Source organism: Heterocephalus glaber, unplaced genomic scaffold (assembly GCF_053883595.1).
Source record: "Heterocephalus glaber isolate CG9 unplaced genomic scaffold, H.glaber_assembly_v1.0 deba00000122, whole genome shotgun sequence".
Taxonomy (NCBI): domain Eukaryota; kingdom Metazoa; phylum Chordata; class Mammalia; order Rodentia; family Bathyergidae; genus Heterocephalus; species Heterocephalus glaber.
The window spans coordinates 85924371-85951523 of NW_028258138.1; the positions used below are offsets into that span (position 1 = coordinate 85924371).

General features: G+C 39.2%; 2 protein-coding genes across 2 annotated transcripts in view; one reads left to right on the top strand and one right to left on the bottom strand.

Annotated features, from left to right (window-relative positions):
• Positions 1-7703, top strand: part of Myef2 (myelin expression factor 2) — a 37321-nt gene extending 29618 nt beyond the window's left edge. Inside the window, exon 16 of the mRNA XM_013074493.3 lies at positions 5172-7703. Within this exon, the coding sequence (XP_012929947.1) occupies positions 5172-5335 (164 nt within the window). The 3' untranslated portion in view covers positions 5336-7703. The remainder of the gene's footprint in view (positions 1-5171) is intronic.
• On the bottom strand, positions 5750-26376 carry Slc24a5 (solute carrier family 24 member 5). The gene is made up of 9 exons (XM_004835449.4): positions 26155-26376; positions 25280-25459; positions 14055-14138; positions 13859-13962; positions 13431-13531; positions 10897-11177; positions 8745-8951; positions 6690-6791; positions 5750-6229 (listed from the first exon to the last, which is right to left on the bottom strand). The coding sequence occupies exons 1-9, from the start codon at positions 26273-26275 to the stop codon at positions 5907-5909; spliced, it is 1503 nt and encodes a 500-aa protein (XP_004835506.2). The 5' UTR covers positions 26276-26376; the 3' UTR covers positions 5750-5906.
• Positions 26377-27153: the final 777 nt, after the last annotated feature.

Sequence of the window (27153 nt, forward strand, 5' to 3'; positions counted from 1 at the left end):
AGATGAAATTAAAGAAGAAATTAGACAGTTTCTATAATTAAACAGTAATGCCAGTACAACATACCAAAACTTATGGGGCGCAATGAAAATAGTCCTACGAGAGAAATTTATAGCAGTGAATTCCCATATCAGAAAAATAGAATGAGATCAAATAAACAACCTAATGTTGAACCTTAAGCTTCTAGAAAAAGAACAGCAAGTCAAGCCATAGTTCGTATGAGGGAGCAAATTATAAAGATCAGAGCAGAAATCAATGCAATGGAGAGTAAGAAAACAATACAAAGAATCAATAAAGAGTTGATTCTTTGAAAGATTAAATAAAATTGAGAAACCCTTAGCCAACCTAATCCAGGAAAGAAAAGGAGTCAAACCCATGCAATTGGAAATGAAAAGGGTGAAATCACAGCAGATCATGCAGAAATCCAGAAGATCATCAATACCTACTTCGAGAACCTATATTATAATAAGGTGGAAAACAGAAGAAATGAACAGATTCCTAGATATGTGTGAATTACCAAAGCTGAATCAAGAAGATATAAAAATTCTAAATAAACCAATATCAGTGAAATTGAAGATGTAATTAAAATCTTACCAACAAAGAAAAGCCTAGGCCCTGATGGATTCACTGCTGAATTCTTCCAGAAATTTACAGAAAATCTAATGCCACGAGGGGAAACAATATTCCCAAATTCATTCCTGGAAGCAAGCAATACCCTGATACCCAAACTAGGGAAGAATCCAACCAAAAAAATCTCTAATGAACATAGATGCAAAAATCCTCAATAAGATACTGGCAAATAGAATGCAGCAAGTCATCAAGAAGATTATACACCATGACCAAGTAGGATTCATCCCAGGGATGCAGGGATGGTTCAACATAGGGAAATCAAATACACCATATTAACAGAGCCAAGGACAAAAACCATATGATCCTCTCAATAGATGCAGAGAAAGTATTTGACAAGGTCCAACACCCATTCACGATAAAACCGTACAGAAAACTGGAATAGCTGGTCTTCCTCTCAATCTGATAAAAGCCATCTATGACAAACCAACAACCAACATCATACTAAATGGACAAACACTGGAAACTTTCACTCTTCAAATCAGGAACAAGACAAGGATGTCCACTGTCATCACTCTTATTCAATATAGTTTTGGATACATTAGCCAGAGTAATTACAAGAGAAATAAAAGGAATAAGGATAGGAAAGGAAGTTAAATTATGATTATTTGAGGATGACATGATACTCTACATAGAAGACCCCAAAAACTCCACCAAAAGACTTATTTTCAATTCTATTGTATAAGCTTCTGACTTTTAGATTTTTCAATTAAGGTAATCCCAAACTTACACAATTCCCTATCATCTCCCGCATTTTTAACCTTGAATTGCCTTGATGGCAAAGAAGTTATAATCACACCTAACGAAGTGTCCAGCTGTTTACAAGTACAGATGTACTGTCTGACTTGTGTGAACTGAAGCATCCATTTATCTTCCACATCAGTTTATTTATGTATTTACACACCTTTGAGGTTTTTCTTTCTCAGTATGGGACGATTTTGTTAACCTGATGCAAGCCAGTAATAGGTTCCTTGGGAATAAAAAGCCTGTTTTTTTTGTTCTCCTGACCCCAAGGTGAGTAAGTATATACTCTAACTTGCTTCTCACGAAGAGTCTAGTGGTAGTCTGCGTATCTCTCCTGTACATCTGCCAGGAAAGGAGCCAAGCTCCTGCTAATAAAATGTCTCCAGTGGTTAGCTGCCTTTGATGGAGCAGTTACGAAAGCTGAGAAAATACTATTTTATGGGTTATATTACCCTCAACACACCATTTCTGCAGCCTTTATAATTCAGGAAAAATGTTCCAGGTCTCCCCAAATAGAACAAAATGAGAAGTGAGTATAATTGCTCTTTTCCAACTCCTCCTCCTATTCTAATCAGTCCCCCAAAGGTGATGTTTTTGAGCCCAGGCTGATAAGACATCGCACTAAAATAAATCTTTTCATCCTGCCATATCTGACTCCTCAGTGACATGCATCTTTAAGAAGGTGTAATACAAAGCCACTGCCTTCCTCAGGGTTGGAGCCCATACTGGTTCAGCTGGTGCTGATGGGGTCAGACAGGCGTCTTCAGACTCGAGCCTCTGTCCTCTGTGCATGAGCTGTGTGCTGATCTCTGGCCTGGTGATGAGGAGCCTAACATTTAGAACAGCAGCGCAGGGACCCTGTTCCCAGTCAGACCACGTAAACACAGAGATTTGCCTCACAGATTTCCGTGATGAGTAATTGTCACTGTCACTGGGCTTGTTAATTGTGTAGAAGGGAGGCTTGAGGTAGATTTTCTAAAGCACGTAATGACTGCAAAGGTGGTAAATAGACTTTAAAATATAACAAAGATAATTGTAGGAGTAAAAATATTATGTGAGGAAAATTCATTGAGGGAAGCAGTTTGTTTTGTTGTTAAAGAACCAAAAAACGGAATTTTTGTCCTTTCATAATAATTATGCTTTCTTATGGTAGAATGTCTGATACTGGTATTTTCTCATGGTTATGTCACAGCCTTCTTCAGTAGATTTTATTGAACTATTTACTTATTTATAAATGCTTCAATTTGGTATATTTTTAGATAAGTTCTTACAGCGGTATCTCCCAAAATATACCCTATAAATGTTAGTAGACTGTGTTAAAACAGAAAGCTTTTTTTTAACGTAGGGTAAGTAATTTGTGTTAACTATTGTGTGTAAGAGCATACTGGTTTGTCCTGTACTATTGCTAAAGTATTAGTCCTGTTTTTTTTCTTGGAATCACATAAGATCAGTAGATATTTGCATCAGTTGAAGAAATCCTGAAAGCGTGTAAAAAAATCAGGCATGACTGATTTTTTTTTGGTACCGGGGATCGAACTCAGGCTGATTTTAATTACTTATATGAAACTAACTTTGTCTCCTGAATAACTTCTCATTAGAAAAGAAAATATCTCCATTGGCATTTTTGTCGGGTTAGAAAGAAACTTAGAAAACCTCCAGCTCCTACTGTGGGGTTTCCTGGTAGTCTCCGCTGAGACAGGTTTCCCTGGACTGAGCTGGGAGAGGTTCCCCAGCCTGCACCCGGGGATGCTGTCGCCCGGAAGGGACTGGACTGCTGTGAGGTCTGCATGTGGATTCTGGGCCCAGGGAGACCATTGAACCATTGAAGAGGAGTGAAAAGAGGAAGAGATTCTTGTCATGAGAGTCAGACAGTGAAACAGTGATGTGTTTTCCTTTGAAGTTTTGAAGATTTCTTGCTTGAAGGAACCCTGCTGTTACTTACAAACCTGTAGTGGGGTAATCAGGTTTAGAAAAACTCCAAGTTTTTAGGTAAAACTAGAATAAAGGAAAACCTAAAACCTTAAAGCCCTTCAAAGTTCTTCACAGCCCCCTCATAAAGTACCAATACTGCCGTTTATGAAAGTATGCTTCTTTAATTAAGCTTTCTTTTCTTTAGGGTGCCAGTATTCAGGATATTAGGAGAATCCTGGAGGTTGCAAAAAACATGTATATATCCTAGTTTAATTTTATGATCTTTACTGAGGAAATGGGATCAGTGTATTTTTTTTTAATTTAAAAAATTCTTTTTTCATTTTACCAGTTCACCTCTATAATGCATTTCTCTGAGATTTAGTCTGTTTTGTAACTTTCAGAACACATTTAAGAACTGGCTACCCTGCCTTACAAGATCATGGTTTTGCCTTAAAATGACATTTATTATTTTAGACCATTTAATAAGTGTCCAGAAGGAGAGAAGTTGGCAACCAGTTGGCTTTTTTTTCTTTAATGCAATAATAAGGGGTAGATGAGAGGACAAAAGTAGAAAAGTAGTCCAGGATGTTGTCGATAAGAGGTGGTTCAGATCAAGATTGCAGCAGGAGAACAGTTTTGCTCATGCATTAAAATTAAAAATTGAACCCCTCATCTGGAAAGGGCTTATGTGACCTTCTGACAGGACCGCCCCTTTTACACCCCTCCCCCTTTTCCTTTGTGTTTCTTCATTGAACTAAATTTGTCTGTCTGTCTGGTTTGGTTGCCAGACTAAAATTAGCCTATAGTGATGTGGTGGCTGTGATATTTGAATCTTCTTGCTTGATGTGTAATGTCTCAAGACCTTTAGCTTGCTGTCCATCTAGAGGGAAAGATGGAAGTGGTCACAGCCCACCCTGGCAAACTGTTTGGATGGACCCAATCCTGCATCCCAGTTACCTAAGTCTAGCCTCACTTCCTGCCTCTCACCGATGTGTAATTGTTGGTAGCTGCCCCTTTACTCTCCAAAGTGTTCTGGGTTAGATGATGGATTTTTATGGCCATATTGTATTTTGATAAATGATAGTGATTTACTTCAAATACCAGTATCTAGAGTTAGTAATACTATTTATTATCCGTGTAAGGAACAGTTGTCTGGTTTTCTTCTTTCTTCCTGAACCGTTTCTAAGGTTCTTCTTTGTGCTGTTAGGCGAACGTGAACGTGATAACCACTGCACTATGGAAACCACCCTGGAATTGTGCTGTGAACATCACTGTTTTTGCCTTTATTGATTTATTGTTTCTGTAACACTTGATTCCATCTTTAAGGCTTTGAGTCCAAATGGTGATACCAACCGAGTGGCTTTGGTACTCAGGTTGAAAAACAGAATTGGTGGGGCCTTTTGCGGCCCCAAAGAACTTAGATTTTGGGGCAGTTACCCTTATTTGTAGGGGCCAAAGTAGTAAAGTGAGGATAAAAGGGAACAGGAGAGATTAGGAAGACCAAGCAGTGAGCAACCATTTATTCTAAAAATAGTTTTCATCATATGTGCAAGTTTGCTATGGATCATGGTGAGTGGGTGGTGTTTTGTGCTAGTTACCGTAGCCTTACTGCAAAAAAATTCACTGCAGAAATTAGTAATTTAACAAAAATAAAACATGGCAAGTCCTAGGCAGATTTGTCCCAATTCAAATTTTATATATGCTAATAAACATTTATTACTTTATGTGGATTGTATTGCATTCAGAATATAAAATAACAATGCTCATATAATGCATTATTTTGTATCATTAATGCTAATATTTCTAACCAAATTATCATTTCATTGGCTATGAGGAATTTCAAGCCTGTGTAGTGAAATGACTAATAATTGTGTAATGTTTTATTTCACAGGTCATGTAATGTTTGCTGAAATAAAAATGGAGAATGGAAAGTCAAAAGGCTGTGGAACAGTCCGGTTTGACTCCCCAGAGTCAGCTGAAAAGGCCTGCAGAATAATGAACGGCATCAAAATCAGTGGCAGAGAAATTGATGTCCGCTTAGATCGTAATGCGTAATTTCAACTATGGTTGGAACATTCCTTCATTTGTTTTTGCTGAGTCTTCTAGTTAAAATCATTTTTTTGTTTTAGTAATACTGTATGCTGACAAAGGCTGTAAAAATGAACTTTTAAAATTCCCACCAGCTTTCAACAGTATAATGTTAAAAATATACTGTGATTTTTGTTAATCTTGTGTTGGGTTTCTAAAAACAGCAAGTCTGGTCATTCAGTTTAAATGAATGGTTATACTGTTTTTAAAGAAATAAGCCATTTTCTTGTTTTCACTATGACATGGTAGGGTTTGTTTGTTCTAGGTGCCCCAGCTTTTATCAACTTATTGTAAGTAAAAGATAGATGGTTTTTTCAAAACTTCTGTTTTGTAATCCAAAGTTGTCCATGAAAAGAAGGGCTCAGACTAATCAGAATATAATTTTGGTTGGTTTTAAAGTACTTTTCTTTGGCATAAAGAATTACTATAAGTGTTAGATTATAAAGTTAAGGATGTTTTTATTTGATTTAAACAAAGAAAGGGATTTTTCCTTCACTGTACTCCCATTCAAATTTTCCACATAACACTATTAATAAAATCAACCTCCACAGCCCCTTATTTTATTATTTCCAATAATTCCAAGTTCATATAGAACTGATAGTGTAGTGAGCCCCACGTACAGTAATAGGCAGACTACTCCTAACTTTCTGTCTAGTTTCCAGCCATTAAAGTGAACTGCTAGAAAAAGAAAAAGAATTGAAATGCTAAGGGAGATGGTTATGTAGGTGAGTCCTCTGCTGCTCACACCTACAGGAGCTGATGTGTTTGCAAATGCAGTGTGAAGGAGCCAGGGAGCGCCCAAGCATAGCATATCAAAGACGTTGGATCCTACGATGTTAGACATAGCCATGTCTCCTTTCCCTGCAGACGAGAAGCATGTTGTTAAAATGTGCATACCAGTACTGTATTTTATTAATCATCTTTGTAAGAAAAACACTGGATACTTTTTTTTGGTGATTAGTTTTGGAAAATTGTTATTAGATTGCGTCTTGTTGAATTTGTATTTTAAACTTTTTCTTCGGTTAGTATTTAAAGTCTTAACATTTATTTAATAATAATTATTTATTAAACCATTTTCCAACAAGGTATGTAGCTTACTCATTGCTTTTCATTCTAATTTAACATAGTTAATTACTACTCACTGCACATTCCAGTGTTATTTGGGGGATTAGATTAAGTGAAGTCAATATGCTATTATATAGTAAACTCTTACTCTTTTAAGTGAGGAAATCAGTATTTTTAAAGCTACTTTGACTCGGAGTATTTTAACCAGCCCTCTAGAATGGGCACTGCAGCTCGAATTTGAGGCCACGCTTCTTACCTTTTCTCGCCACCAGCACACTTGCAATGGTGTCAGGAATGCTGGTTCCCGCTGCTAGCAGCGTGAGACCCATCACGGTGTCTGGGATCTGCAGTGTTTCCCCTGTGGCAACACGGACGCTGCATGTTACACATCTTACCTTCTCTGCAGGCACTTCAGATGGCTCCTTCTTGTTCAGAAAGAACCATGGCCATGTTTAGATGAACTTTTTGTCCTTTTATTATTAGTGCCTATTAATTTTTACAAAATAGTAGGTTTCAGTGCATGTATTTTTGATCATATCCACTACCCCCCCCCATGTTTAGATTTCTGAACCAGTAATGTGCTTAGTTTTTAACTAGCAAAATATTTGGAATCAGGTTGGTAATGTGCATAACTCAGGTAGTACAGATTTTTAAAATACTTAGCAGCCAAACTTCTGCCAGTGAGGAATGACCTTATTTGTTACCCTTACAGAAATTGTACATGTCTGCAGTTACATCATTTGGACTATTACGTAGTATATGCTAAGGAGATTAATCATTTTCTTCTATTTAAAAACAATTTTTAAAGTATTAGAGTTAAAGTATAGCTATTTTTAAGCTCTAGATGTGTTAAGATGTATACATTTTTTAAATTCCTGCTTTGGTGACATAACCGTAATATATTTAGTGTTTTCTTGGTAAAAATCTATGTATCTCTGATGAAAATGAACCTTGTTGGTTTTCTATTTGAGTCTTTATAATATATAGTCCCAATTTATTAATACTTCTGTTAAATTTGATGTCACTTCAACATTTGTCCTGGAAACAGAAACAGGGAAGGGCACATGTAACTGCTCTTTTAATGTGATTGGAAATGTGGCTAGAATCTTTATTTAAAGTCTCTTTGAACATACTAAGGAAAAGAACTTAATTAGAAAGTAGCTTACTTACTGCATACTTACATGCTGGTATTGGAATTGTTGTTAATTTTTGTCACTAGCTTTGGTAGAGTTCATATGTACATAAATAGCACCATTCTTTAGCATCTTAAGGCGCTGTTCTGTGATCTTTTACTTGATTTTGCTCTCTTCCTATTTTCTTAATAGCAAATGTGCTCTGAGAAAATTTGGATAGGTTTAATATGCAAACTAATTGGACATTTTCATCTTCATTAAAAAGAAAAATATTCTGCTTTTTGCTAGCATGCTATTCTAATACATACATTAACTTAGGAAAGTCAGAGTAAGCAGATTCAGGGACGAAAGGCCAGATAGTAATTATGTAGACTTTGCAGGCCCTCTGCAGTTACTAAGCCCCACCAGTGTAGTGTGAAAGCAGTCACAGATGACATGTAAATGAGTGGACTGTGATCGGTACAGCTTCATTAATAAAAGTAGGCAGGGCGATGGGGCACACTCGTCAATAGTTATGTCAGACACGGACCTCTGGGGTGTGCCAGTTCAGTTTAGCCTTTTTGAGAGACACCCCCCTCCCCCCACCCCCGGTCTATATCTATATTCAATTTTCATTTGGGAATAAGAGCAGATTATGACCAAGCAAAAATAGGTAAGTCTTAATCATGAAAATAGTAGAAACCTAAGTGGAAACTTTTATTTTGTATCCTTTTCAGTAATTTTATAGTATATTTATGTTGCCATATTGAAAAGCAAAATAAAATGTAATCTACTTAAAGCAGTGAGCACCCATTATTTCCCCAAAACACTGGCTCCTTGATCTGTTTTTTCATTATGGAATAGAATTAGGTATAAGAGATTCATTTATTGTGAAGTCCAAATAATGTAACTTATAGCATTATAGAAAGGGATATGAAAGGTATACTTTGATTTTATTTATAAGATGATTCCTGAAATTATACTTCATGCTGTGTAATAGGGAGAATGTAGCTGATATGTAAGGTACAACTTACAAAATCTGAGTGCTCTTGTTATTATATTTACATTTAATCTTTTTGTAAATAGCACTTTTTGTCCTAGTGAAAGAGAAGTGCTCCCTAGACTTCTTTGAGTGAAAACATGCAGTTTATTCTTACATGGAATGGTTTCTTGTTGTCCTGTTATATTAGAATACATACCAGTTATAGTGACCATCCAAACCAGGACATAAGTAAATGCACATATCCATAGTGCAGACATGAAGAGGGTTAGCATGTAGTAGTGTTTCCAAAACTTTCTTCGACAATCTGGTGTCGTTAGAAAAAGCAATGTAGTGATAGGCAGGGATAATACCCAAAAAATTCTTTTAAAGTCTGCTTCAGGCATGTGGAAAACACTTGGTGGATCTGTTGTGGAAAAATTAGACAGTTTGGAGTTTTCTCAAATGGCCAGTTAAGTTAGAAATGCCCATTTAGAGAGCTATATTGAAATAAATTAGCTGTGTCAGTTTTTAAAAGGCTTTTTAGAGCATTTGAATACCTCATTACTGATATTGCTGGCAAAAAGAAACCAATTGAAACTTTAGGGCAAACAATGCAAGATGTCACACTCAGCATTTTTTGATTTAGGACCTTAAGTCCATCAGAATGTCACGGGGCATTTTCTAAATGTGCTAGACACATTGTTTAAGAGGTGGGAGTTGTTATCTCTGGGCTCTCTCTCTAGATTGTCCTCTGGACTTTTTGGTTTGGCCATCGGCCTGGCGGGCTGTTCATCTCCCTGTCTTTCCAGCACTGATGAGACCTCTGACCCGGCCTACCATAATGCACACTTCGGGGATGTAGCATAGTGACAGCAGACTCATTAAGTTGCATATTCTACACTAACTTATAGTGAGTTTTTTGTCTGTATCATTACTTTATTTACTAAATTCAGGTTTCTTGACAGTTCCTGAAAAGAACCTTAAGAAAATAGGAACTAGAATAATCTACAATACAGTTTATACAATTTGAGGGTATCCTTTTATCCAGTTTCTTTAAAGATCGTGCAGGACAGGGATAGTAACAATACATTAGATAAAAATGAGTACTCATTTTGGAATTGTTTAAAATTTGCATGGCATTTATAAAATAATGTAGTTTTATTGAAGCAAATCACATTACAAGTAATGCTAGTAAAATAACCCATAAGTTTACCAAGCCTCAACCGATGTGCCATTAGTTAATATTAGATATAATGTGAATGTAATAAAAGAATTTGGATGGGCTCTTTTGAGTTCCTTGTTATAAAACTTAGAGACACATACCTCTTGAACTTTAAAGACTAGAAGCTAATTTTTATAAGAAAAGGAAAAAGGTCATGTTTTAATTTTTTTAAGTGGTAAATTAGAATAAGTTTCCTTTCTAATTAAAATAATTTCTTAATTAAAATAAAATCATATGCAGCCAGTTTTTTAAAAAGTGCTCATAAATTTAAACTTCTAGCCATAGCTGAGTTTGACTTCCACTGAACATATTTATCAAAATGTTTTGCTGCTGCTTCACCTGATGTTTAAACCTCAGCTGTTTTTTTTCTCTTCCTCCGACCCGGTCCCTTTTAACAGCCAGTTTCGTAAGGGGTGTCCCTGTTCTCAGTCACGACTGACGCCATGGAGTTCTCTCCCCTTTCCTGGCCTCGCAGTCCTGTGTCACCAAGTCTTGGTGCCGCTTGCTCTGCATTGTCTCAGGCATGGGCACCGCGTCCCGCGCGCACACATCGCTGTGCCACAGCCTCTTGCAGACCCCTGTCTCTGACCCGTGTGGGGTTGTGTGGTCACTGCTTCAGGTGATGTTCCTAAAGCACAGGTCTAGTAATGTTCCTGCTCACACACCTTCCAATACTCATGCACCAGCATTTAGGGCCCCTGTTGCACTTCTTCCCGTCCATCTTTCCTCTGCTTCCTTACCAAGCAAGTAACTGCCTGGGCTCCATTTGTGCAAGTACTTCAGCAGGCCTTTGCTGATGTTCCCTTGGCCTCAGTACACCAAATATGCTTTACTGGTTTCTGTGTATTTAGGTAATAAAGATTTTAGTTCCTCTTACTGGTTATAACGTCCTACAAAGTTCAGTTACATCCTCCTTTCTCTGTGTTAATCTGTCATTGCCAGAATTTATACAGTCTGTTCCATTTCTGAACTACAGTTTATTTTATTGTTGAAATAACACCAGGAACTCTGTAAGGGCTGGAACTTCATCCTGTCTGAACCTCTGCGGTATTACATAGTAGGTACGCAACAGTTGCTAAACTGAAGTGAGACTGACTCTTAGGACTTTCCTGGTGGATAGTCTTACTGGTGGGCAGGCCGTAGTTACCTTCAGAAACTCCACTGAGGCCATGTAAACTTAGAGAGAGCTGGGAGTAACCAGAGTCTTCATGAAATATCCCACTGTCGGTTCTTGACTGCCGGCGAATGAATGGCTGACTCTCATTTTCCCATTCCATCAGTACCTGCTCGCCTCTCCCCTCCATCGCTTTGGCAAGACAGGTGGAGCAAGGACTGCATTTCCTTATAATGCATTGCTGAATCTTAACGTCAAAACACAACACCAAGACATAGAGTCCGTATATCAAAAGCAGTAAACCTCCTTCATACCTAGAAATTAAAGAGATATTTTGATTTTTGAATTTAAAGCAGAAGTAATTTTAGAGTTGATAACTTTTGGACAGTGTTCTTTTCATATCTTTTTTTTTTTTTTTTTTGCCGTGCCTTGTGCATGCCAAGGAAGTACTGCATTATTGAGCTACGTCCCCAATTCTAGATAATATCCTTCTGATAATTTTCTAACAAAAGTAGCATTAAAACAATCAAAGAAACATTTGTAGATACTTTTATAGATTTGTCCATACTTGGTTATAGCATCATTGTAAAATTCTTTGATAGAAGTCTGACACTTTGTATTAAAAACAGGATTATCAATCCATTATCCACATTTATAGATTCCTTCCAAATGTTAGGCATAAAAAATGCCTTGAAAGTTGTAACTGGAGATTTTCAAAGTAAAACTAGTGAGTTGTAATGGGCATTTTCTACTTCAGTTCTTTGATATAGTTTTCCCCCATACATGTAATAATTATAAAAGAATATACATAAATTTTTTCACCTGTGTCTATTCAAGCTTTTTGGTTTAAGAACTTTGTGAAAATGTTCAAGAATATGTTAAATGTTGGATGGGAAGGCCCTGAAAATTGTTTCCCCATATTCTGCCTTTGTACTTAACTATAATTAGCTAATGATATCCTGTTTGAACTTATATTTACTTTTTGTTTCAGAGCCAGTGAATGCCTCTGCTACCACTGAATGAATAGTTCCCAATTTTCCTAATGTAGGGGCATTCATTAGCTTGGATACTTCCACAGTCACTGTCCCTTGCAGACTGCTGATTCCAGAAAGATCCTTTCTATACTAACATGGTCTGTTGGGGGAAGACTAGAGATCAGGATGACTAATTTAGCAATTATCTTCCCTGCTAGATCTTAAGTTTCTTGATAGCAGATATCCGGTGCTGCACGATTTCCCTTGTTTTCTGTTTATCTCGTGTCCTCTGAGTTATGTAAGGCATGGCATATGTGGCCACGTTTTACTATCTTTCAGATTCCCAGCATAATGGTAGACACCTAATAGATACTTGGTGCTTATTTGAAAAAAATTGTATCTGTTCAAGTCACTGTCATTTTCATTTTCTTGTACCAGCTAGGCAGAGAGATTATAGGAGAGTAAACAGTTTTTAATATTGACACCTAAATATTGGTTCTTAAGGGGAAAATTGACAGAGGTCTACTATCCAGAATATATAAAGAACTCAAATCAGACCCCCCAAACATTAAGACCCAATTCAAAAATGGGCATCTGAAATGAACAACATTTCTCAGACAAAGAAGTAAAAACAGCAAATATATGAAAAAATGTTCAACATCACTGGTCATTAGAGAGATGCAAATGAAAACAACGCTGAGATTCCACCTCACCCCAGAAAGAATGGCTGCTATCATGAAATCAACCAATAACAAATGCTGCCGGGGGTGCGGGGAGAAAGGAAACCTGCTCCATTGTTCAGAGTGCAGACTGGTGCAACCACTGGAAACCAGTATGGAGATACCTCAAAGAACTAGTATTGGAAGTCCTATTTGACCCAGCTATTCCTCTGCTGGGTATCTTCCCAAAAGAATTAAAAGAATCATACCACAGTGATATATGCGCACCCATGTTTATAGCAGCACAGTTTGTAATAGCTAAAGCTTGGAAACAGCCCAAGTGCCCATCAACTACGGGAAGGTGGAGGGGGTGAAGGGAGGGCAGGGGAACAGGGAAAAAATAACCAAGATATATCATGTACAGGGACAAGATCCCAATGATGAATGTAACTAACTATTGTATGCCTAAAATGTACCAATAAACTAAATGGAAAAAAGGCGGGGGGATCAAATAGTTCCTCTTGCTAAATGAACATCTGAGAGAAATTGGAAGGAATGCACTTCACTTCCTTTACTATCTTTTTCCAGTTTTTTGTGACCCTGACCAGGTCTCTCCAAGGTGAGACGAGCAATAACCTAGCAGAAGAAAAAGCAATAAAAATTTGGAAAATTGACGAACTGATAACCAGTGGGAGAAGGAAGATCTCCCATGAACAGCGAGAGAAAATAGGAGACCGTGAGGTGAGGAGAAAGAAATATAAGGTCTCGAGGGAAACCCGCTGGCAGTGGTGAGAAAATTAGCTCAGCAACTATTGGAGTATGGTGTGGAAGGGCGTATCGTTAAGTGACTGCCGTGGCATCCCTGCATCGAGACAACTGAGCCAGCAGATTTCATGAACTCCTCCAATTAGGTTTTACGTGATTTCGAGCTTACCAGTAAACTTGGTTGTCAAATACCACGACAAAAACTGCTGCTGCACTGACGGCGTACGCTGCGCAGTCTCTGAAGAGGGGCCAGCAGGAGAGTGGCGAGGCCTGTGGGGGACAGCGGCTGTCATTGCAGCTGTGAGGCGTCCAGGGCGATGCGCGGTACACCGCCAAGGCCGTTTATATGTTTGTAGTTAAATGCTGTTACTTTTTGCATGTTGCTTACAGGAAAAGAATTTTGAAGGAGTGATTGTTTCTAAACGTACCTTGACTTTCGTCAGTTGGAATAGGAGCTACTGTGGGTTAACTAAATTGAATAAATGTTTTTCTTTGGATTAAATTTAAATGCATTACTAGTGCCTTGTTGTTCATCCCGCCCAATAAACGATTATTTTATAACTTTACGATACAGTTTATTAAAGTTTTCTTACATACCATGCTGGAGAGCAAGCCACAGGCTGCACAGATGCCAAGGAGATTATAAATTGCGGATCCGAGAATGGTGCTAATGCCAATGTCTCCTTTTGTGATAAATACACCTATTAGCAAGATAGTGGCTGCTCAGTTAGGGTTAACTTGAAGAAAATAAAATTACATTGAGTAAGCAGAAAGCATAAAGAGCAATACTTACCTAGGAAAGCGGTAACTAATTCAGGCGCTGAGCTGCCCGCTGCCATGAAAGTTGCGCCTGCAACATCCTGAGATAATCCAAGGGCTGAGGACAAATGACATGATTATTGTGGCTGAGAAAGTGACCAAGGAAAGAATATGTTTTCACAGCTAAATATTATAGACATGCAAGGCTGTAGCTTCATGAAAGACTAATGCATAAGACTTAGCTTTACAAAGACTAAGCTGGAAAATAAAAGGGCCAGTTAGAAAACGGGAGTAATCCAGTGCTCTGCTTTCTTTATGGACTCATCACTGAACGCTTCTACAGGAAGGGGGAGAGAGTCGTGGTGCTGTTGTGCCATCCTGAGTGCCAAGATTGGGGCTTGTTTCCAAGCCCGCAAAGATCCCCAGGTGTAGACAGGCAGAAAGAGCAACACCACGACTTCTTTAAGGTACTTTGAGAATCTTGCCTGAATTGGAAAGAAAAAAAAAGTGGGTACTATTAGTTCTGGTCTGTAAATGAAACTCAGAGCTTGTTCACAAATTTGTAATACCAACATTAATTACAAACAAGTTAAAGCCTAACAAGATTTAATTTTAAATATTGTGTAAATATGTATTTAAAACATTGATCTATTAAAACTTTAAGAAATATGAGAAAATACTGTACTGCCATTCAAGTAATTTTGTGTATGTCCTCCAGACTTAATGAGCACACACATGCATCAACTTCACTGATGTCATATGAGAGTCTCAGCACATTTTGGGCCCTTTCAATGTTAGAGCTGAGAGACCCACTATGTGAAGGAGAAGAGAAAGCTGTGTTGAAGAAGTAACTCCACCTTTGCTTTAGGACGGCTAGGAGAGGGTTGCACTGAAAATCTCCAACCAGGCTTCCTGGCAAACTGGAAACCAACCAGAAGTAATGTGCTAGGTGTGAAATTTTCTGTCCTAGGTTACAGGCAAAATGGGTTCAGCTCCCAGAGCCTCTTGGCAACAATCTGTGGCTACTGTTACTTACTTTATGTCTTGGTTCTTAGCATCTCACCTCTCCTGGACCTCCAACTTGAAGCTTCACAAAGCTTTCCTCATCACTCACAGCTGTCAGGCCTTCCAGTGACACCACCCATGGCAAACAGTGAGGAGGAGGTCAGAGGCCCTGGGTTCAATAATTCCATCTTAAAAGGACATTTCGCAACAGAAGTTTATTTGGTGGCAAAACAGCCCCGACATCTTCTTCCCTCCCTGTTTCTATGCCTTGACAAGTGCACTTTGTTCTGTCCCTGTCACAGTGGTGTGTCCTTGCCTTCATCTTGAGGACCAACACCTGTTGCCTGCTCTCAGCTTCCCCTCGTGTTTCACCTCTCCGCAGGGAGGGACGCTGGCCTTTGACTTTACAGATTCCTGTTTTATTTCTTGGTAGGGCAGATTGAACTTTATAAAATACAGTACCTACAATATTTTCACCCCATGTATTTTTCCAGGACCTTTCTATTCCATGTTTAGAAAGAAAAGAGGACTGAGCACATCGCTCAGTTGATAGAGCACTTGTTTAGCACGAGGCCTTAGGTCTGAGCCCCTCCACGCCAGGAGAAAACAAAAAAGGGAAAAGTAGAGTCTCCTGCTGAACCTGAGTGAACCTTTTCACTGCTTTGACTAATAGAAGCTGTAACATTTCTGAGGCTGGGACATTATTCAGAGATAATAAAAATAATTGCAGTTTTAAGCCACTAGTTTTGGGTTGATTTGTTAAAACCCTGTAGATAATTGCCTGGCTATTGTTAATTTATGTTACACTTTCTGTATCTACTATGCAGGGTGCTTCTTTATATTCTAGGGATAGGGCAGTGAACAAATGTCCCTGCTCTCACGGAGCTTTAATTCTAGTGAAAGAAACAAGTAACAACGCGTAGAAACAGGGAGGGAAGAAGATGTCTGGGCTGTTTTGCCACCAAATAAACTGTTGGGAAATGTTCTTTTAAAATGGAATTATCGAACCCAGGGCCTCTGACCTCCTCCTCACTGTTTGCCATGGGTGGTGTCACTGGAAGGCCTGACAGCTGTGAGCAATGAGGAAAGCTTTGTGTAGCTTACATTTCGTTGCACTTCTTTCTCTGGTTAAAGGGATTCTAAGGTGTGTGTATTGCACGTGCAGTCAGCCAGCCCTCTGTCCCTGTCCCCACAGGTCCCAGGTCCTCAGATTCAACCACTGCATGTTGAAAGTATTCACAGAGAGAAAACTGCATCTGTCCTGACAGGGACAGACTTTTCTCTTGTCATTTCCTAAACAATATGGTGAAATAGCTACATAACATTTCTGTAGGATGGGGCATTATAAGTAAGTACGAGGCAGTGTAAGTAAGGTAGAAGTAGATTATACAGACGGGGAGTGTAGGCTCTGTACAAACAGTATGCCATGTTATGGAAGGGACTTGAGCACCCCCAGAATTTGGTATTCTCAGAGGGGTACTGAAGGATGACTACTGTCCTATGTTCATACAGTCTCTAAACAGTACATATGTGTGTGTATACATATACAGAATATATATATACATTTATATACAAATTACACTTTCATATTACAACTGGCCATCAAATTAATAATAGAATGAAAGAAAAGCAGATTCCCTTTTTCATCTTCGGAATGAAATACACAATTCATATTCATAGATATAATATCAGCCATCCTCAGATATGATTGGCAGAATTTACATTTTACAGATGAGGAAACAGGCCCAGAGTCTGGGAGTGGAGCTCAGGGGTAGAGCGCTGTGTAGAATGTGTGAGGACCTGGGTTTAATGCTCAGCACTGGAAAACAAAAACCAAACAGGTCTTGGAAGTAAAAGTAATTCAGTCATGTGGATAGTAAGGCTCTTAAAGTGGGCAGTTATAGTGGACATAAACCTGAGTCTATTGATTCCAAGTCCGATGCTCTATTCCGAGACTGAAATCTAATGACACTTAAGCAGGCCGAGTATAACTTGGTGGGTGATTGAATTATCAACCCCCTGCTTCATAGTGCCCGCACCATAGCTGCTCCTATTCCATTCTTTCCCCAGGGGAAAACTAGTTTCTGGGAGTCAGGAATTCTTTGGGAGTTTTCTAGCATGCGTTTTCAGAGGAATTATAAATTTAGTGCTACTGGTTATTATCATGAATTGTCTTCCTAAATCCAATCAGGCTTAGATAATATGTGGTAAAAATTGATTTTGAGAGCAATGCTTTATCTTACAATAACGGTCCAAACTTAGTGCAGCTGAGGACTGCTTCATTAGAAAAATTCAGTTTTGAGGAGAAAGGTGATCTGGGCTGGTGTGAGGCAGGGAAATAGGTGGCCCCTCAGAACACATCAGTCTCGAAAGGCAGTGAGAATAAAGCTTGTTTCCACTCACGGGGCCCTAATTGAATTATGAAAGGAGATATTCTGTAGAGATGGGTGAATAAAACTTCAGGATATTTTAACAAGTTATATCTTAAGGCTCTAAGAACATTGTGTAAAATGGTTTATACTTTTGAACTTTAGAATAGATTGGCTTTGTCTCCTTCGACCTTTGGGTAGCATTTCTCTCTGCTGTAGTTGATTATTAAAGATGAATTGTATTGAGGCTTTTTCCTCCATAGCAGTTACCCCCCCCCCCCTTCTATTACTCTAAAAGAGCAATCACACTCCTTCAGGATGTAGTAGAAATAATCCAGGTGAGTTTGTTTTACAAGCTTGGGTACCAGCACATTGTTTATGTGAAGTACAACTTCATGAGCAGGTAATGGGCTGTCATTAAGATTCATCAGACTTTTCTCTTAGGTGTGTTCTTTCTTATGATACCTGCTAGAGAGCTTATGACGGCTTTTGAAGGGTATTAAACTAAAACTCAGGCCTGAATTCTGGCCTGACAATAATTTGATATGAGACTTAAATAAAAATGGGGGTTGTACTACACAATCTTTAGGTTATCCCTAATTTTTTCATTCTTTACTCAAAATGTAGACTACGAATTCTATGCTTTAAGACTCTGTGCCTCTTTTTATTGTTCATTAAATGCCATTAACAATAAAAAACAATCCTACCTTACTGAAAATTGGCACATAGAGGGGGAAAATGGAGGGAAGAAGAGTTGCATACTTTTACCATTGTATTTTACTCACTGCTGTAAGTTTTAATGTATTTCTAGTCCTCTCCACAGTGCACATTTGGTACAGTTATAGCCATAGGCCACACGAAATTTGGTGACTGGCCTTTGGCACAATCTTAAAAAGCTGCCAAACTTTTTTGCTTTGTGAGAATATTAAGAGTTACCAGAAACAGTCAAAAGCCGCTCAACTCTAGTGGCTGGGGTGTGTGGTCGTGCTGAGTAATTCTATTTAGGTTTCAAAATGAAATGTGACAGCACCTATTTTTTTTTGTTTGACAAAACTGGTCCTGAAATAGATTTCAAGTGTATTTCTATAAATGTTTTGAGTAAAATCAGCAACATTGGAATAGTAATTGTATATATATATTTTTTTTATATTTTCTGTAGTATTTTAAGAATAAATAAAAATAATCTGATTACCTTATATTTACCACCTTGTATTTTTCCTGAGCTATGAAGAATGAATTCTGGAACTGATTCTACTAAAAAAAGGGCTTCTGTCCTCAGTCTAATGCCTCTAGCGTTACAGTGGATTTCTACCTGCCCATGGCCTTAGAATACACAAGACACTTTAGTTCCAGTCCTCGCAGTGACCTGAGTCTGGGCTCCACAGAGGTCAATGCCTGAGGTCAGAGATGGGTGGGAGCCTACATCTTCTTGACACCAGAAAGTGCTCTTCTGGCCACCCACATGGGTAAAGTGGTAAGTGCGCAGCTGCATCACTATCATGGTGATTGCTTGTCCTTGTAATGGCAGCTTGGTCACGTGCAGACCACTCAGCACTCATTGAGATCCGAGTGCCAGGTGTGGATTCAAATGTGGTCCAAGGGGACCACGCTTTAGAGCAGAGAAGAGCAACAAAGAAGACACAACACTTGTAGGAGCCTGAGTGCCCATGTAAAGGGAGGAAGCTGATTCTTAGTCTTTGTTCTCTGGGAAGCTTTTGCCTCTAAATTTCATCAGAATTAAGAACCAAACGATCCCCTGAAACTATAGGCTATCCAAATGCCAAACTCAGAATTATTCCACTCTCAATTTAGAACCAATTCTACCCGGAATTAAAACTTTTGTCTATTTCTGAAACACAAAATAGCAGAAAAAGTGAAAATAATTAAAAACAAAATGTAAACATCTTATTAAAGTATGTTTCCTCCAATTCTTATTAAAATCATTTTTGCTTAAGATATAATTCAAAGATATCAGCATGGTACAGGAATTAGAATTTCTAATCAAATAGCCTATTAGTGTGACATTTAAAAAGAAAAGTTTTATAGCAAGCTTATTGTCGAATTTGGCTTATGTCAAGTGATGAATCTTTAGAGGCTCTCAAGTCTTTTTTTTTTTAATGTAGATATCTTGGAAAAATTTAAAGAAAACTCCCCCAACTAGCAGTTCAGTACCTCTGAGATGCTCTTTACAAATCAAAAGGATACTGTTTTCTTTTACACTGAATTTAGCGATAAGAGATGATAGTCTTATTTGGGTTTTAATGTAGTTATTATATATTAGATTATACTTAAATATAATTTCAAGGCATCATTTTTAAATAATTAAGGATTCCTAGAAGTGGAATAACGTGGTATGGATGGTAACATAAGATAAAAGGAACTTTAAACTACTTGACAGAGATTTAAGGTATAATGAACAGCTGCCACATGGATGATGATGATGATGATGATGATGATGATTTTTGGTACCAGGGATAGAACTCGGGTCCTTGGGCTTGTGCAGCAGGCGGTGAAATGCCACACGGATCATTAGACAGAATACAATGAAGGGTTTTATCAGCTTACTTCCTACCTGGTGAAACAGTACTTGGTTTTATTTACTGTAAACTAGGTTTTCAAGCTCTAGCAGGCATGCCATAGGTTTGGTGTTTGCTTGGAAGATATCTACACTGACCTTGGCCATTCACTATGTCCACTTCCACCTTCCCCGGGTGAAGGAGTCTCACCCTTGCAGTCTGAGTGAGTAATTGGAACATTGGGTGACTGTTTCCTGGGTGCTAGGCCCTTGTGTGAACATTTTCCTTGCACTTCCTCCTGCGCTCTGCACAGAGCTCCCGAACAGAGACCTATGGGTAGACTATCTCCCTGCTGACACCTGTGGCAGAGAGAAGTGGAGCCCTTCCCCACATTATAGAGCTAGTGATGGCAGAGCAGGCCCTGGAACCCGGCCCCAGGGTGGACACTGCTGACTACGTCATATTGTGTGTGGCTGGAATATGATGACCATATTCCTCCCTTCCGGTCCTATGAAGACCCTCAGCCTTGTCATAGAACTTCAGCAAGCAAATTAACTCAGAGATACAGGAAGAGTTGGAAAAGTTCCCAAGCAAACAGTACCAGCTCTGTTTACAACATAATGTGGTAAACTTTGTGAGCCAACTATGAGGATCTAAGGCGGAGGTCCATAAGTCAGACTTTACAGGAACAACCAGAGGCTGCTTTATTCCTTGCCATTTGGAATCCCCTGTCTCTGGCCCCAGAGCATCTCCCGAGTAGAGCAGCACAGTTGAGGAGAGGAAGGGACATCCCCCGCGGTTTATTCCTTACCCTATTACCTCTAGGTCCTTGGGATCGAACTCCGTCTCACATAATGGCCCTCTCTAATCACTTCTCAAATCCCAGTCATCCTTTTTCCTACCACAGAAGCCAGTTTTTTCTTCAAACATAAACTGTACTGTACCATTATAGTGCGATACATTTTTCTCTGCATAATATAATTATTTGCACTTTAGCCCTCTGTGTTCAAAACTTACCATTAGCTTTTTCTTTTTTGATACTGAGCCTAATGGGAGAAAAAGAAAAAGCAGATGATAGGATTGGAGGAAGGGCATATAGCAACAGTTTTCTTGTAGTCACAAATTAAGATGACAGAAAAATGCCTCAGTCTGCCCAGTAGAGGTATGTGCAGTGCTTTGCCAGGGTTGAAGAGCAGAGAAGAGACCATGTGACTTATGATCTTGAGTAGAGCAAAGAGAAGGAAAAAAAATCCTTGCTGGAAGTCCCTGGTGGCAACATCTTTGAGGAGAAATTGCCGGACCACCATATATAGGTTCAGAAAGTACAGAAGCCCTTGGCTGACTGGGCTGGGGTCCAGCCAAGTCATCAGCAAGAGCCTCTGCCCTCCACGGCCTCTGCTCTCCTCCTGCATAGGCACTACTCCTCAGCTTCTTCTTGCCTTCGCCTTGCTGAAGAGTCACCTGAGGATGCACTGAGCCCTCGTGGTGACTTGAAGGTGGAGTGACAGAGTGATGGGGCTGGGGCGAGACAGGGACCTGCAATTCCTTCACCCCATTCTTGGCTGGTACTCAGAGCACGCACCTCATGGGACATAACTGCATCATCTGTGATGCCTAGTTCCGCGGCACTTTTCTATGATCTTGTGTGCATTTTAGACAAAATGACCTAATTATTATGGGAAAGTGTTTGTAACATTAGTTAAAAATGCTTTCTAAGGTTGCCAAAAGCCCAAACTGACTTGTAGATAATTCAGTGTGTTCTCTGTATTCTATTTTGTTGTATACTTCCTCCATAGCCACAGCGGGGGATTGATATATGTTTCTGTCAAAATTTTCAATGCCTTTGGGAGGAAAACTTCTTCTAAAATTGCTCAAATAGTACAGATCTTCTGAAGTAACCATGTTAGAGCAGCTCATCTAAAACAAGGAAGTGTAAAATTATACAGCAGTTAGGACTGCGTTTGAATTTTGACATTAGACAAATCAAGACTCTGCTGTGTATGGGCTCTAGTCTTGAGAAATTACCTGTCCTCCCAGCCAAAATCTCATCAGTAGAACCAATATATTATGTAGTCTCTACTCTAGGATTTTTGGGATGACTAAATGAAATCTATATACGCACATACATTTGGGCACGCCATTGACAAATTAACTCCAGTCCACTCTGGAATGTTTCACTAAACTGCTTTGAGGATTATATTAATAATTATTAGCTGATAAATGAGCAAAGTGATGAAAACTCAGTGTCCATTAGAAGACTGTGGGGAAAGGAGCACATGGGCGAACTCTTCCAAAATCAGTTTCAATGGGCATAAACACATCATGGGGAACTGTGTTTTTACTGCTGATGTTATGGTATGGATGAAACCATGCTAGACCTTGAAGAGGGAAATGACAGAATTAATGCATAGACCTTTACAAATAAATTGAGCTAGCACTGTTTCGATCTCATTTGTTGCCAGTATTTTTGATTTTCAAGAGCAGGGTCAATTCATAACAATTGAAGACTTGGCAGTGGCATGGCATCCATCAATCACACATGCATAATAGCTGTGGCATTATATTTTATGGCAGAGGATTCTCTGGAGAAACACGTGTTTGCTGATGAGGCTTCAGGGCAATCCCACAAGTGGCAAGATGGAAGTCATTATAATAGACATATGAAGTCACTTAATGAACATTATTTTGAAGTCACAGTCTAGATTTTATGAAGCAGTTTCTTCTGCAGGGCTAGAAAAGTTTCCTATTTATTTAACCATTCCCAAGATGACGTTCTGTAAACAAAATGTTTGATGGAGTTGTTCCTTCAGTTCTGCCGTTGTTCAATGCAGTCATTCTTTAGAATGTGTATAATATTTTGGAATTTAAATTTATTAATGGTAAATGGTAAAAATTTTAAATTTTTAGTTTTTTACACTTTGTGTAAAATGTGTGGTACAGACACATGAATAAATTTGTTAGAACAGAGTTGGAATTATAGAAGCAGATATAAAAATATATAAATCAAGTATATTAAAATTGGCTAGATTGAACAATGGTATTATATTTTATAACAGGACAAGATTTTAGTGGAAGAAATAAAAACAGGGAAAAAAGTATAAGTGAAAGAAAATATGACAACTTTTGGAACTTAGTGATAATTTGATCTAAGTATAAAGCCACAAGGGGAATGATAAAAGAGAAGAGTTATAAATTTAGTTAAAATATTTAAACTTCAATGTGACAAACACAAAATCAAAAGGGAACAACAAACTGTGAAAATCATACAATATAGAAATTATATTAGAAAATGTTAATATCTTTTTATATTTTAAGCCTCGAAAAATCAATGAACAATATTGATTTTTCATTCCTTTCCAAAAGAATATGGGCAAGAAAGCACAAAAGTCAAAACAAATTTCAATAAACATAAAATATTCAACTCCAAATTTCAATAAACATAAAATATTCAACTCCATAAATACAAGGTTTATAGAATGAAATTCTAGTTTATAGTAATTGACAAAGATAGTAAAGTGATATTTTCTTGGTTGCAGACTGCTGTATCAAGGAGGTTTAAATTGGCACATCCTTTGTGGAATGTTTTTGGCAATTATAAGACTTAAAATATGTTGACTCTACCTCCTAATCAGAAAGTGACCAGAGAAGTGTGTGCATAATTTATACAAGTATGGGCATAACAGTATTTAAAATAAAAATTTCAAAACAAATCACGTATCCAACATGACTATAGTTTAAAATAATACATTTCTACTGATGCCTACAATATGTGATGCCTCCAGGTACTCAAATCATTTATAGAATCATGGACTATCATTCTGACTTTGAAAATCATGTTTTTGAAGAGTAATGATGTGAGGAAATGTGAATAATCAAGTATTATATGAGGAAAAGTAAATATCTCAGTCTCTCTCTTTCCCTCCCTTGTCTTGGTTCCTCCCTCTCTCCCTCCTCCTCCTTATGTCTCTCCCTGTCTCTCTCTGTTTCTGTCTTTCTCTCTCTATCTCTCTATCTATCTATCCATCCATCCATCCATCCATCCATCTAGGTTCAAAAGACTGAAAGGAAATACCATATACCAAATGTTAACTGTGAGGATCTTGGGGTGATAGAAATACAGGTAGGATTACTATTTTCTTCCCTTTAAAAAAATGTCATTAAGTGAAGAAAACATGTTAAAGTAACTTAACATATATCAAAGAAACCCTAAAAATGTCAACGGGAAGTACATCAATATAAAAATGTGCATTTGCATCTAGTCAAGCTAAATAATACCTGTAGTAAATTATTATTATCTTTAGAATCTCTGTTGCTGGATCCTACAGATGCTGCCATACTGCTGTGAGCGAGGGAGAAAATAAGACACTTTGGGGTTTACCCGGGATAGGGGCTGGGGCAGTGGGAAAAGGGAGAGTTGACATTCTGTCCTAGAAAAATGCGTGTGCGTGTGTGTGTGCGTGTGTGTGGTTGAGGATGCTGGTGTTTCTCTGCAGCCCCAAGAATGTGCAATAGAAAACCCAGTCCTTAAATTTGTCTTTGAAATGAGCACAGGGAACCAATTCACCAAGCAGGAGACAGAGGCTGGAGATACTAGTTCTTTTGCTTCCGTGGCATATAACATCACTGATATCCTGATTTTAGGGACCAGTGCACCAGTGATGGTCTATACTCCAAACTCTGGGCAGTGTGCACTGCTGAAGGACTAGTACTCAGGGCGTTGGACTGGCTGATCCTATTTTCAGAAACCAGAAACAAAGCTTAATGTTGAATAACTGAATTTACAATTATCCTGTGCTTGAGTCACTTCTCATAGGATGCAGGATTAATTATTTATGTATTTATGTATTTATTTATTTATTTTTGGTACCAGGGATAGAACTCGGGTCCTTGTGCTTGCGCAGCAGGCGGCAAAACCACTGAGCTAAATCCCTGGCCCAAGGATTTATTTATTTATTGGCTCCTAAGTATCAATTCATTTGCTTAATGGCAGGATGCTGAGAAAGGAAGAATGGGAGGAGTGATCCTCAATCATGTTTGTTTATCATTTCTCTTTTTTAAAAAGTGTAAAATTTCTTGAAGCATCAAATGGCAAGTATCAGAAGTTGCATTATATTAGAAGTACGAATCAAATACATAAGTGTGAAATCTTGGAACAGGCCAGACAGTGAGTGCAGCAGGCAAACAGGTAGTTCCTGGAGATCGGCAGTGTATGAACTAATATCTGCTGAGTACTAACTCCAACTAACTACCAAGAGAAACCACATCCATCTAGCTCCTTAAGACGCAGGACCCTACAGTACCAGTTGAGACTGATGTCAGTGCAACGCAACTATTCTTGGAAAGCTATAGGAGAGTTCTCCGCCACTTACATTCACTGATGATTTCCAGGGAGGGCAGAAAGTATTCCTCACAGACAACTGACACAGCCATGAACATGTAAAGGACGATCAGGAAGTAGATTATGATGCCGCCGTCTGCTCGCTCCTGTTTCGTGAAAAACCCTTCGGGAAACTCGGATGATGGAGAAATAACACATTGGGTGCTATTTCCTAGTGAGGAAAAAGAGGTGAAAGTTTGAAGAATGTTAGAGTCACACGTTTCAAGCTCACAAAGAGCTGTTGCTTAAACCCGTGGTGTATCTGGGTGGAATTTTAAGAAGCCAGTGAAAGCGTCTAAGACACTTCTGAATGCAATGTAGTTGTAGAGCCTTAAAACAATCAACCTTTTGGATTGGAAGGGGATGTTTTAATGAAATAAACTGATGATGGAAGAATCAAAAAGAAGAAATTATTAAATTGCTTTTCATATCTATATCTAAAGGGGAATTCCAAGCCCCTCTGCCACCCCCAGTAGAAACTGTGTCTCTGGTAAATAAATACTTCTAATCACTGTACAATTTCATTTTCTCATCTCAGAGCCCAAGTTGTTCTCCAGCCTGCCTGCAAAGAATCATCTGCCGTGGCAGAGTTTTAAGATGAAAGAATTTTTGTTTTCAGGATGAAGTTTCAAACAATAAAACTGGAGGCTTGCCTAATTCTTGATCTCTGTGAATTATTCCAGAGCTATCTTTAAAGCTTCCAGGAGGGAGGAAAAGTGTTAGCCCTCCTTCCAAATGCTAAAAATCAGAGCAAGCTCAGCAGGAAGCAGAAGCAAAAGGGAGTCTTGGGCTCGTTTCCCTTGCCCTCCATCTGTAAACACAGTGGGGTTTCAGCAGCAGGTGTAGCTGGCCGCAGGGAGTACCTACCTGTGCCCCTCGGGAGACGCTGGGGCAGGGAGGTGCCCGGGGAAGGCAGGTGTCCCATGGCCCCGAGAATGCTGAGCAGCAGGACCCTTCTGGCCCACACTGGGCCCCGATTCCTCTGCATTTCTGCTGCACTCTGTCTGCCGCAGGCAGCTCAGGAAGGGGGAGAAGGAGGATTACACCGAATCATGTGAGGAATCTCCTTCCTGCCCAAGGCCTGCCTGGGGCTCATCTCAGCAAGGCCAGCACAGGGGAGAGGGTGACTGGAGCCAGCCAAGCTCCTCTAATCAGGAACCCCAAGCCCAGGAGGCCGGGGGAACCAGGGAGCAGAGCTGATGATCATTGTCCACATCTGTCCCCACGGCGCTCAGTCCCCAGGGCAGAGCCGGGCAGCCTGCACTTGATACACACATAGGTTTTGTTCAGGGTCTTCACTCCCCTGCAGCTTTGGACTTTCTCTAGACAGACCCACTGCAATGATTTCCACCTCTCCCCAGTCATTGCTCTTGGGAGGTGTCGGGGCTTGTGTCTAGGCCCTCCTTGGCTAGCTTGGCACGCTTTTGTGGTTCTGTTTTGGCCTCTCAGCTTCATTGCCAGGTAGGAAGCTCAGGTAGACGGAGACTGCAGTCACCTAGCAGAGAAGCAGTGGTGGCTTGAATGAACGCAGTGGCAGTGGGGAGAGAGAGAGGCCCATAAATTCAAGAACTATTTAGGAGATAGAGTGGATGCCATGTGGTCATTAATTGGCCCTGCTTTCTGCTAAAAGGCGCTATCTCAAATGCAAATCAGGCAAGCCAGATAGTGCTCAGATATGGACTACTGTCTTCCTTATTCTAGCATTTTTTTTTTGGTGCCGGGGATCAAACTCAGGACCTTGCACTTGCAGGGCAGGTGCAGTGCCACTGAGCTAAATCCCCAGCTCCCTATTCTAGCATTTTTGAGGCTTGCCAAGATGTTAAGAACTTGTGGCAGTATGGTCAGCTGTGGCTAATAGCACGGGTT

Excerpts from the sequence above, each read along its gene's own strand:
- Slc24a5 (XM_004835449.4), bottom strand. The coding sequence starts at position 26,275 with ATGCAGAGGAATCGGGGCCCAGTGTGGGCCAGAAGGGTCCTGCTGCTC. Across the intron at positions 13,532-13,858 it reads GTGGCTTGCTCTCCAGCATG|GCCTCGCCACTCTCCTGCTG; the intron begins GTATGTAAGAAA and ends TGTCCCCCACAG. Across the intron at positions 6,792-8,744 it reads TTGGATGGTCACTATAACTG|GGGAAACACTGCAGATCCCA; the intron begins GTATGTATTCTA and ends GTGTTGCCACAG.